Source organism: Nycticebus coucang, unplaced genomic scaffold (assembly GCF_027406575.1).
Source record: "Nycticebus coucang isolate mNycCou1 unplaced genomic scaffold, mNycCou1.pri scaffold_43, whole genome shotgun sequence".
Taxonomy (NCBI): domain Eukaryota; kingdom Metazoa; phylum Chordata; class Mammalia; order Primates; family Lorisidae; genus Nycticebus; species Nycticebus coucang.
The window spans coordinates 2,785,847-2,797,846 of NW_026515577.1; the positions used below are offsets into that span (position 1 = coordinate 2,785,847).

At 38.1% G+C, this 12,000-nt stretch overlaps 1 protein-coding gene across 1 annotated transcript in view; it reads left to right on the forward strand.

Annotated features, from left to right (window-relative positions):
* Positions 1–9,665, forward strand: part of LOC128579263 (band 4.1-like protein 2) — a 46,945-nt gene extending 37,280 nt beyond the window's left edge. The window contains exons 9-12 of the mRNA XM_053581434.1: positions 2,702–2,839; positions 3,384–3,481; positions 8,135–8,295; positions 9,637–9,665. Coding sequence (XP_053437409.1) covers positions 2,702–2,839; positions 3,384–3,481; positions 8,135–8,295; positions 9,637–9,665 — 426 coding nt within the window. The remainder of the gene's footprint in view (positions 1–2,701; positions 2,840–3,383; positions 3,482–8,134; positions 8,296–9,636) is intronic.
* The last annotated feature ends 2,335 nt before the right edge of the window (positions 9,666–12,000 follow it).

A 12,000-nucleotide genomic window follows, 5' to 3' on the forward strand; every position in this document is an offset into this window, starting at 1 on the left:
TGGCTTTGTAATAGTACTGAGTACATTGGATACTTTTTCTTTCTAGCAGAGTATCTCAAGAATGGAAGAAAAAATATACAATGTTAGAGGAGTTCTTACTGGTGCATTCATGTTAGGATAATTAGAAGAATCTGGAATAAAAGGACTCTTAACACAGGTGAAAGCAAACCACAAAGCAGCACAAACCACCGTCTGTGGTCCCCCGGGCTGTGACAGCATCCCTTTTGACCTCCCCAGGTCTGAAGGTGGCAGAGCAGACTGCATACCTGAACCCAGAAGGCAGATGTGTGGAGATGGTTGTCTTGAGAGGAGCCAGTTTCAGAGGAACACAGGCAGCGTGATGCCACCATGCAGGGAGGGAATCTTAGTGTAAAATACTCTGACCTCCCCTCCATTTTTCTCCATGATGTCTTGTGAGCAATTTCCAAACACATTTGGCAGCCAGCCATCAAGGGACCCGCTGTTATCCACATGGGGCAGCGTCCTGAGGTGGTGAGCAAGGCAGAGCAGGTGTTTCTTTTTAGACTTTCCTTTTCTGCCTTTGCTGCCCGGTGGCAGAACTCACATGTGAGGGGTTAAGACATGCTTTTCCCCTTTTACTCCCTGGCACTTATCTTGAATTTCTATTCACACAAATGTTAATAATCCTAAAACCATGCTGTAGAGCAATACCAAAATCAACCAATTTACTTGAATCTGCATTGCCCTTATTTTTAAGTCAGATAAAATGGCTTTCTTGTCCTGTCCAAAGATTCCTTTGGACTGGAGATGTCTTGTGCAGTGTTTCCACTTGGGTTGCTTCCTCTCTTGTGGTGAGAACATGACACCATGGGCAATCTTCCACCTTGCTCCCTGTGGACGTGGGCAGGGATGGTTTTGGCAAAGTTACTTGGGCACATGCACCTGATTCACTCCACCTTTTTATTCTATTCCTAGAGAGAGTTGTGGCTGCAAGCACAGGGTGAGTAAAATAATAGACTAGATTTTTAAAAACATGCTTGGGTTGATCTAATATAGTTTTGTTTGTATGAATTATTCAAGTATCACAGCAGAGAAAGCAATTGGCATTAACTTCCTCGACCTGTCCTTGTATTTTCTAGACATGTAAATTCTGTTGAATTTTTCTTAGTAAAGGTAGTCAAGATATTATGCTTTATGAAGTGACATGTAGACTGAAGATGGTGTTTGTTTCAGCATGATTTTCTGACAGCTTGTTTCCTATTATTGACTTTTAAGAATGTGGATACTTTTAGGTAGTATTCTTTAATTTTATATTTCTTTTTTTAGTTTGGGAATACTAAATGGGTAGACATGATATTTCTTTTTTCAGTTTGGGAATAGTATAGAGGTAGACATGATTTACCCCTAATACGCTTTTGATCACTTCAGTCAAAGTTAAAACTGTTCTGCATCTCAAAAAGGGGCATTATACCAGTTAAATGTGAACTCACCTAACCCATCTTCCCACCTCCTATCTACTGGGTTTCTATTGAGTTTTACTTCCAGATGTGCACCTAAGATTGGGATTTTATATGTCATGGATGAGATCCAGTTCTCCCCTAAAGACCATGGGGATTTGTATACTTTATAGATTGTGCATCTTAGACCCTTAGCACTACTTGAAATGTGAGGAGTCAATTAGTCACTTTGGCTGTCCATTGATTTAGTTTTCTAAAAGCTCTTTAGGCTCTTTGTTATTCTCAATTATCATCTATTTTAAATGAAAGCTCTGGGGGAAAGAAAACTACGAAGAGCTTCAATAATAGTCTTTTAAAGTATGCCAGTCAAAGGAATGCTTGATGAGAAGTAAATGTCAGCACTCTGACTTATTGAAAAAGTTCTTGAAAGATTTCAGAGATTTGAGTGCAATTTTCTGCGGTGGATTTGTGCTTTGTGAACTACTGACATCATTTCAACAGCTTTATCTGAATTAAATAAAATTCACATAATTTATTTATCTGAATAAATAAATACTTCAGGGTGATTTATCTGAATTAAATTGGCCTCAAATAAGATGGTAGAGTGCATCTTAGGGTGGACCAACAGATCATTCCTAATGCCTTGAATAGCCTTCCGGAAAGCGTATTTTATTTTCTTTACCTTCAGGATAGTTGATACAGTTGTTTCCTTTCTTCCTTGTTATTGTTCAGAGCTGGAGAACATATGTCTTATGGCTTTTGAAGAATATTGTGTCCTAGGGCCAGGCGTGGTGTCTCATGCCTCTAACCTTAGCACTCTGGGAGGCTGAGGTGGGTGGATTGCCTGAGCTCATGGGTTCAAGGCCAGCCAGAGGAAGAGTAAGACCCTGTCTCTAAAAATGGCCAGGTCTCCTGGTGGACGCCTGTAGTCCCAGCTAGTTGGGAAGCTGAGGCAAGATCATTGCTTGCGCCGAAGAGTTTGAGGTTGCTATAAACTATGACACCAGGGGACTCTGTCTCAAAACAAAAAATGAACAAACAGAAAGAATATTGAGTCCTATATTCATGTTGCAATAACTGTTTTGCAAATCAAAGCTGAGTTCTTAAGATAAATAGATTTCAGATGTGCCTATGTCTTACAGTTTCTATTAATGTGTGTACTATTACTATAATTTAAATACAAAAGCATTAAGTTGCCATTCTTTCTTTGAGAGAGCTCTTTAGCTTCTTGATTATATAACTTTGACAGCTATAATTATGGTTAATTCGGTTATTCTTTGCAGAACATCAAGCTGGGTGTGTCTGGCAATGGCGTGTTCATCTATAAAGAAGAGCTGACGTTCTGTCGCTTTGACTGGGGTAACATCGCAAAGGTCTCCTGTAAGGGCAGTGAGTTTTTACTGAGACTGAGGCTCGAAGAGGTAAGCAATCGTTCATCACCGTTGGCATATCTAATCGCTTGCGTCACTTTGCTACTTTACAGCCTAGAGCTAAATAAATTCTTTCCCACTAAAATTTTAAGAAAATGAACTATTCTCTATTCCATTATAAAAAAGACAGTCTTTTTGAAGATCAGCCTGCATATGCATATTTTTGCTACTAAAAAAACACACACAGAGACATGCACAGAAAAAGTCACAAATCTTAGCACACAGTAGGAAGGAACAATAGGTTTTTGTTGTTAAATTAATTCAGTGGTGGAGATGAATAGGAATGCAATAAAAGGAATTTAGTGGACACTGAAGTTGGTCGGTTGGTTGATGTTGAATAACTTCTACTTGATTTTCATAGAAAATGGTGTATCAATCTCTGAAAAGTCCATTTTGTATGAGTACATTAGATATACAATATTTACCTTTTTCAAGAAGAAAGACTTTTTATAGAGCCATCTAAATCCATGATTCTCAGTAGCTTCTCATTGCCTTTTAAGGGAATATGCTGATAGATTTTGTGTATTTATTCCAGAAGAACAAATTTGATGGCACCATTACATTTCAAATGCCAAGTCCCCAGGCAGCCAAAAGGTTCTGGAAGCAGTGTGTGGAGCAACATACCTTTTTCAGGTAATTTTAGAAATGTAGGGTGGTATTGTCCTTGGTAGCCTCTACTGATTTAGAGACAGTAACAGGGATAGTATATTAGGTTCATCCACCCTGGTGTCCTTGGGTTCTCTCTTCTACTCTGTGCCTTATCTCCTTTGTCTGCAGTCCCTTCCATGTCCATTTTTAGGCCTAAAGCCCTGTCTTATACTCAGCCATTCAGACCTGAGTCACTCTGCAGCTGTCCAGAAGTCCACTTCCTGACTCAAACCACTTTCCTCCCACCACTACCACACTGCCCTGCACCTTCTACCTTTTTTCTCTCTGTCACTCAGCTTAGCTTCCGTTTAGATGATCTTGTCAGCTCCTTCTTGGCTTAACTTCTTTCCAAAACCAGCCTGAGGCCTGTCATCTGGCCTCCTGGCTACATTGTCAGAACTGTCCTTTCTCATGCCGAGACCTGTCTTCACATTGACCTTCCCAGTCTGTTGGTCCCGGATGAGTCTTTGTGCTGACTGTACCCCTTCTGTACCTGTGCTACCAGTTCCACCTTAAGCAGCACAGTGATGGCAACACAAGCAAAGTATTCTTTGTAACAGAACCTAACACAATTCTGAGGATTAGTGCTATTACAGATAAGTAAGTCACAGCATAAGCCAGATCCTCAGTGGAACTGGACAATCAAGCAGTCTTTTTACTTCCTTTGCCATTCCAGATGTCCACAGTCAGCTTGAGTTCCTAGTCCCCCCGCCACTCTCCTCTGATGCCGTCCATCGTGTGGGTCACTGATGGTAGGAGCTGTGGGTCATGAGTGTTGTCAGTGTTGTGCAACTTCTCTTTCTCCCCTTTTTCCCTGACCTGAGCATCATTCCTCCTCTCCAACTAGCTTTCATTCTTCCCCTCATCTCCTGTCACAAAGAGGAGATAGCGATTTCTTTCTTTTTTTTTTTTTTTAATTTTTGCCAGGGCTGGGTTTGAACCCGCCACCTCTGGCATATGGGACCGGCGCCCTACTCCTTGAGCCACAGGCACTGCCCGAGATAGCGATTTCTATGCCTTGATCCCTCATTTCGTGCCTCATAAAGAATCCTGCTTTATAGAATAAAGTTTTTACGCTCCATTGCATGTATTTGGCTTCCTTGCCCAATAAAAATGTTTATGTCTTGATTTTTTACAAACAAACAGATTCCTTTGACTAACTATCCATCTTTAGCTATGTCCTATCTCCTTTCATACTTCTCTTCAACGACACATGTTTACATGTAGTTTGCTTATCCTTCTTTTATCCATTTCTGCAGTTTTCTATCACTCCATTCTACCCAGCTTTGTGTCTAAATCATTTGTCTTTAAGGTCTTTGCTCTATGCTTGGGGCTAAGGCTGTTCTACCACACACTAGCTGTGTGACTGTCGTAAGTGGCTCAGCTTCTCTGAGCTCCAATTTCATCATCCATCTTTGGTGATAACCATAATATCTTCCTGATAAGATTGTTCTGAAAATCAAATGAGGATAAAACATACAAAGCAGAATTATTTTTAGTGGTTCATAGAGATTATCTTCATTATAATTATCACCATTATTCTTAGTTTGATAACATAACACAGTTTGGTATTTTGAAAGTGAGTTATCAGCTGGCACAAATTACTCCTTTGTAAAATTAAAATAACCCATATTTTGGAGACCACTCATCCATATTTCTTTTGAAGGAGAAATGTAACACATAACTCGTTGAATCCATTTGATTCAGTTACACTGATCTGATAATTCTTTGACAAGTTGATAATTTCTCCTGGTAGCTATGACCAATTTCTGCTCAATTCCAGAGTAGCCTGTTTTCTATAAAGGTAGTAAATGACACTTATGGCACAAATGTAAGACAGATGACAGCAGCTTTTGCTGTGCAATAATGGTAATAGTAGCAATAATTCTTTTAGAAAGGATTGACAAATGCTAACATACATTGAGCATTGCTTGTTGTGAGACACAGAATTGATTGGTTTCTATGACAATGATTCATTTATTTCTCAGCCCAGGCAAGGCAGCTGGTGCTTATAGGCAGGTGCCTGCAGAAGAACACAGCAGCCAGGCACTGAGCAGAGACGGAGGCCCAGCCCTGTGACTCTAAAGCCCACACTTTCCACCACTGTGTTGTCCTCTTCTTACATTGTTCTAGCAAGAGTTTCTGAGATATGTTAGCATTATTCTCCTTCATTATTTTTGCTAATGTACCATGGACTCCAGTGTAAAAGTAAACCAATTTGATCCTGCAAGCCATTGATATAATGGTTAACAACAGCCCTTTTAACATTTCAAACTTTGTGTAGCATTGTATTATGTAACAAAGCTATGTAAAACAGTATAGATAACAAAGAAAAGGCAAATGTATTTTGTCTACAGAGCTCTTTGAATCAGATCAGTGGTTTTTGTTTTGTTTTAGATAAAAGGGAAAAATGATTTTTTTTCCAGAAAATTATAGAGGCTTGCAGATTGAAGTCATTAAATAAACAAATCTTTCTGTTGATAGTAGTGGAATGAGAATATAATAAAGCTTCTTTTTGTGATTGGGTATGTAATGGAATTCTAAGGGCTGTACAAGGATTGTTTTAAGGTTTATATCAAACTTTTCCATATGGAGAGAATGAGGAACAGAAGAGCTATGAAACATGCCCTAAGGTAGTAAGTGGTGGATGTAGAATTCAAACCCAGGTAGTGTGGCTCCAAGTGTTTGTAAACATATCCAGGATGTTATACTGCTAAGTTTTATTAACAGCAGATAGGATCCTCTTTGTATTTTTCTTATTGCCTAAACTGTTCTTATTGTCATTTGAACTAGAGATTAACACAACAGTCTTGTAGCTTAACATTAAACTATCTCTTAAACTTGGCATTGTAGGGCCGGAGTAATCCCATGTGTGTTGGTGTCACTGGTGGCTTCATGGAGAGCTCTGTGGAAATACTTGTATTAGTTAAATGTATAATTAACTTTAGTAAGTAAGTGGATTTTTATTTAAATTGAAACCGAGTCTCTTTATGTTGCCCTCGGTGGAGTGCCGTGGCATCACAGCTCATAGCAACCTCAAACTCCTGGGCTTAGGTGATTTTCTTGCCTCATCCTCCCATGTAACTGGGACTACAGGTGCCTGCACAATGCCTGGCTATTTTTTTGTTGCAGTTGTCATTGTTGTTTAGCTGACCCAGGCTGGGTTCAAACCTACCAACCTCAGCGCAGGTGGCCAGCACCATAACCACTGTCCTAAGGGAGCTGAGTCAGATAAGTGGATTTTTAAATATTCTTCTATACTCCATAAAAATTATTAATGATACTTGATTTATAATGGCAAGATTTAAAAAATTCAAATGGTCATGTACTTCTTATGTATGAATTCCATTTTGATGCATCATTGATATGCACATCTTCCTCAAGGCCTTTAAACTTTTTATAAAGGTTAGTCATTTTTAGTTATTTTTATAATCCCAAAGTGAAATGATAGATGTCTCTAGTGATTTTGATGTTACAAAGGGAGTCTTGTAACTAGTCTACATTTCTGCAGTTCCAGCATTCTCATGGGAGACTTTTCAACGCACGATTGGAAGCACTGACCATTGGCAAATTGCACTTCTCTGTAGCATCACCTTTGTTTCCTTTGAAAAGTAGGAAACACCTCTATTACTCTCCATGAATAGATACAAGCCAGGAAAGCCAGAGTGTACGGGTTCTTCTTTTATCAATTACTTCTGATATGCTGTTTGTCCAGGTGAATAGAGTTGATGGAGGATCCCTTCTTGTATTTATGACATTTAGACTCACCTGGAATTCCAGAGCTTTCATTGCAGAAAATTTCTAAAAAATCCTACTGAAGGTCTAGTAATACTTGAAATGGTAAAGAGCTCTTTAAGCAATCACTCTCTTTGGGCAAACAATAGGAAAATTTTGAAAGAGCTCTCCATATTCTTGTGTTACCAACTGAAGTCTTATTTAATGAATTGTACAAGAGTTCTGAGACTGTCTTTGTTTAGTAAGCTCTTGATTAGATAATGAAAACAAAATAATGTCCATTTTATTCCAAAAAGATTGTCTTATTTACTGAACATAAGCTTTTACAAAAGTCTGGATATATTTGGCCTCAAGGAAATTTGAATTTTATTGTGAACCCAGGGTTTAAAAAGTAGAATTGTGCTAACAAGACAGGATCTTGCATTCTCCAGTTGCATCAGTTGCTTCTCTGCAGAGCAACTGTGTGTTGTGTTCTTGAAGAATCAGTGGATGGAGCCAATTCCCAAGTTAGGTTTTTTTTTCCCCAGAAGAAATAGACTTAAGTATTAAGGAACAGTAATTGTAATGGACTGCTACTTAGCATGTACAGCTGGCAGGAAGAATTCAAGTGGGTATATATGGAAATGTTTTAATCTAATACAAATAAATAACCTTTGATAAACAGTGACAACCTCTGGTCCTTTGCTTAGGTTGAGAAAGACATCTCATTTGTGTATCCACGAATGTAAATTTACTCACATTATTCCTGTCATAAAACTGTCTGTTTAGGAGTATTTGTAATGTTCTTTTCTCATGAGAAAGCTTAGGTGGCATGGTTTTTGAGATATTATCTAATTAAACTATGTAGTTTTAAAGTTTCTTTAAGCCCTCACATCTAACTTATGTCCTTTCTTTCCCGTATAGACTGGAACAGGCACCTAAAGCCAGATTTCTCGCCTGGTACAAATTTCAATACAGTGGCCGGACCCTGGCACAGGTCTGCCAGGCAAACGCCTTTACTCGCAGGGAAACACCAACGGTTAAGCGTACTCCTCCCATGTATATCTATGCGCCTTTCATTGAAGGTAAATACATTTATGATACTTTTGGATTTCACTTACCTTTCTTGAAACTACTGAGGTTAGAATATAATGATCTAGTTAACAGTGTCACCAGAAACACTATAAAGGGATAGCCATTCCTTTCCTTGAGTAAAGAAAATGCTCATTACACATATTCACAAGGAAATAATTTTGTAGTGCTTTAAAAATGTCACTCTAAATATACATTCTCTTAGTTCAGATTGAACATCCCAAATCTGAAATCCAAAGTGCTCCAAGGTCTGAAACATTTTGAATGCCAACACGTGTTCAGAAGAAATGGTCACTGGAGCATTTTGGATTTCAGGTGTTTGAATTTGGGATGCTCTGCCAGGAAGTGTACATAATGCAGGTTTTCCAAATCTGAGAAAATCCAAAATCTGAAACATTCCTGGACCCACACTTTTGGATAAGGGATACTCAACTTTGTTCTTATTGAACAAAAATATTCCTTAAGAGTTCTTGCTTATGAGTTGTTAGACTTGATTATGGTGTGGTTTATTTGGTTCAATTTCTAGAACTTGGATTTAATGATAAATGAACTTGAATGAATAAATGAAATCCTAAGGGCTTTTAGCATATGCACCTTACTTCAAATTAACATAAAACACTTCTACCATTATCACATTTTTGAGTTAAAAAAACTCCTACTGAAGCTTATAAGACTTCCCATAGTATGAAATGTTCATTGTTTCAAGAGAATAATTTTAAATACAGCATTTTTACAAAAAGAAAGGAAATCAATTTATTTGTTCTTCAACCCAAGGGGAGATATGTTTAAATGTGAATTTTTTTTCTATTGCAATTATAATCAGCTACATATTTGTAGTTTTATATGAGTTACACATGGAAATAAACTGATGTTACTTCATATGTGCATCTCATTACCTGGTCTGTTTGGGGTTAATACGTTTTCTATAAAAGAGTTAAAAGTAGATTTAAATTAGAATGCCTTATGAAGGACTTAATATTTATTTCTATGTAAGAGAAAGTGATTAGTATGGACAATATTCTACCTGAAGAAATAGTTTTCCTACATTTTTCATTGATTATTCCCATTTATATATGTATACTCATATGTACACATAATTTTGAAACATATACTTATATGTATATATGCACAGATATGTAATATCAATTTTGAAATTTTATTTTAATACTGTTCATTAGCAGAAATCTTTTTGATTATTTCTTGATATATTTTAGAATAAGTAACAACTTATATTTTAAATAATAGGTAATGTAAACAAGATACTGCTAAGAGAGAAGACAGCTCTCTCATCAGTGCAGTATTGGCATCCATTGGTGTTGATCTATTTTTCCTAGAAAACACCTTGGTGCAGGTGGACACATAGAGACAGATCTATCCTAGAATTTGTTTCTGGGCATTTTTGTATATAGTTATTAAATCTTGATTCTGGTGAAGGTCCCTTGTAATATCATGAGGCCACGTAAAATCTATACAAGGCCAGGTGCAGTGGCTCACACCTGTAATCCTAGCACTCTGGTAGGCTGAGGTTGGTGGATTGGTTGAGCTTGAAGTTCAAGAATAGGCTGAGCAAGAAGAAGACATAATTGCCACTAAAAATGGAAAAAACTAGCCAGGCATGGTGGCACATGCCTATAGTCCCAGTTACTTGGGAGACTGAAGCAGGATGATGGTTTGAGTCCCGGAGTTTGAGGTTGCTGTGAGCTATGATGCCACAGCACTCTACTCAGGGAGACAGAGCGAGACTCTGTCTCCAAAGAACAAAAAGGAAAAAACATAACTATATAAGAGAACCATGAACCATGCTTCAAACAGATGTCCATACTTGCAAATAGTAAGAACTGAAATTCAGTGACTTATACTCCCCCAACTAACAGGCACAACATAAAGGTATATGGCACTCCTTTCGGGTGTAGAACACAACTACAACAGGGACTTTACCTAACTAATGGAAACACTGTAACCTAATCATTTGTACTATAGTATTAATCTGAAAGAAAAAAAGAAAAAGAAAGTGAATTATGAATGTACTACATATGTCAGAATATCTTTTACCTCATTACCTACTCTGAGCCTTTTTTAAGGAAAGAAAAGTGCCATTCCATGTAAATATTTTACAAGTCTTACCCCTTGCCACAGAGAATTTATGCAAGTGCTGAATCAATGAAGTCACTGATGTTTAATGTCCCATGAGAAATTATAGCTCTTTCTGGAACTCTGTTTTCAGCAGTTATTTGAAACTCTGAGGCTCTGTAACTCCTATGTGGTGAATTTTAGTGTTTAGGAGAACAATAACCCAATGGATTTTTTTTCTCTTTGTATAAACCATGCTCAGGGAAACCCACCATGTCGTATGGACAGTTAGCAAAGAGGGTGACAGAAGGTCTGTATCTGAAAACAATAATTTTTATAAGGAAAAGCAACAAACAGCATAGTAATCCCTTATTTTTCCAGTTGTGCTTGGGACACTGTAATTTTTCTGATGAGCAAGTCATCAAAAGCATTATTGTTACTGTAAAAAATAGGAAGTCAAATTCAGGTGCCCCCTCCCATACGTTTGGCTCGGCGCCTGTAGCACAGTGGTTATGGCGTCAGCCACAGACGCCAGGGCTGGTGGATTCGAGCCCAGCCCTGGCCAGCTAAACAATGACATCTGCAGCAAAAAAATACCCGGCATTGTGGCGGGTGCGTATAGTCCCAGCTACTTGGGAGGCTGAGGCAAGAGAATGGTTTAAGTCTAAGACTTTAGGGCTTTAAGGTTATTATGAGCTGTGACGCCGCAGCACTCTGACCAGGGCATCATAGTGAGAATCTGTCTGCAAAAGAAAAGGAAGGCTTTGATGCCAACACATGACCAAACAATCAGTGAACTTTTGGTTTAGGGCTGTGTTCTTTTTTTTACCCCATGAAATGCTAGGCAGTAGCCTGGAACTGAGCATTATTTTCTTCACTAGAATAATTTAAGTATATAAATAATCCTCCGACTGAAGTTTGGCAAGGTAAAATAAATCCTCTAGTAATTACATAGAAAGTAAAAATAAATGTACTATCTAAAGAACAAATATCAAAATACAAATCAATGTAGATCAGCAAAAATGGCAAATCCTCCATAATTAGAAAATTGAACTAAAAAGAAGGCAAGTCAACCATTTAAGAGAACAAATCACCAAGCTGCATGGTGACCGATGGGGTGTGCGAGGGAAATAATTTTCTGAAAGTAGAAAGTATGAGCAGGGACGGTACTTAGACTGGATCACAGAGGAAGGGAGGCCTACTGAGGAAGAAGCAAGTCAGCTGAGAAGGAGGCAGCCAGTGGAACGGCCGGAGTCTCTAAAGCATTGTAGGAAGCAGAGGTGGCAGGACTAAGGGAGTAAGTGAGGGAGAGCTGAGTGCTTAAAGGATGCAGAGTCAGCATTTTGTCAGCTTTCATTTTGACATTGCTACAAATTTTAGTATGTTACATTTGAACCTGTATTAGGTCTTTTTTATTATTTCACTATATTACAGGGGTACACATGTTTTAGTTACATAATTTGCTTTTATACATTTTAAGTCAAAGTTGTAAGTGTGCCCTTCACCCAGAATGTGTGCATTAGACCAGTTAGGTTGAATTTACTCAACGTCTTTTTCCCCTCCCTCCTACTGATTTCTATTTAGTTCCAGATGTGCACATAACTATCGATCTACTAGTTGCAATTTAG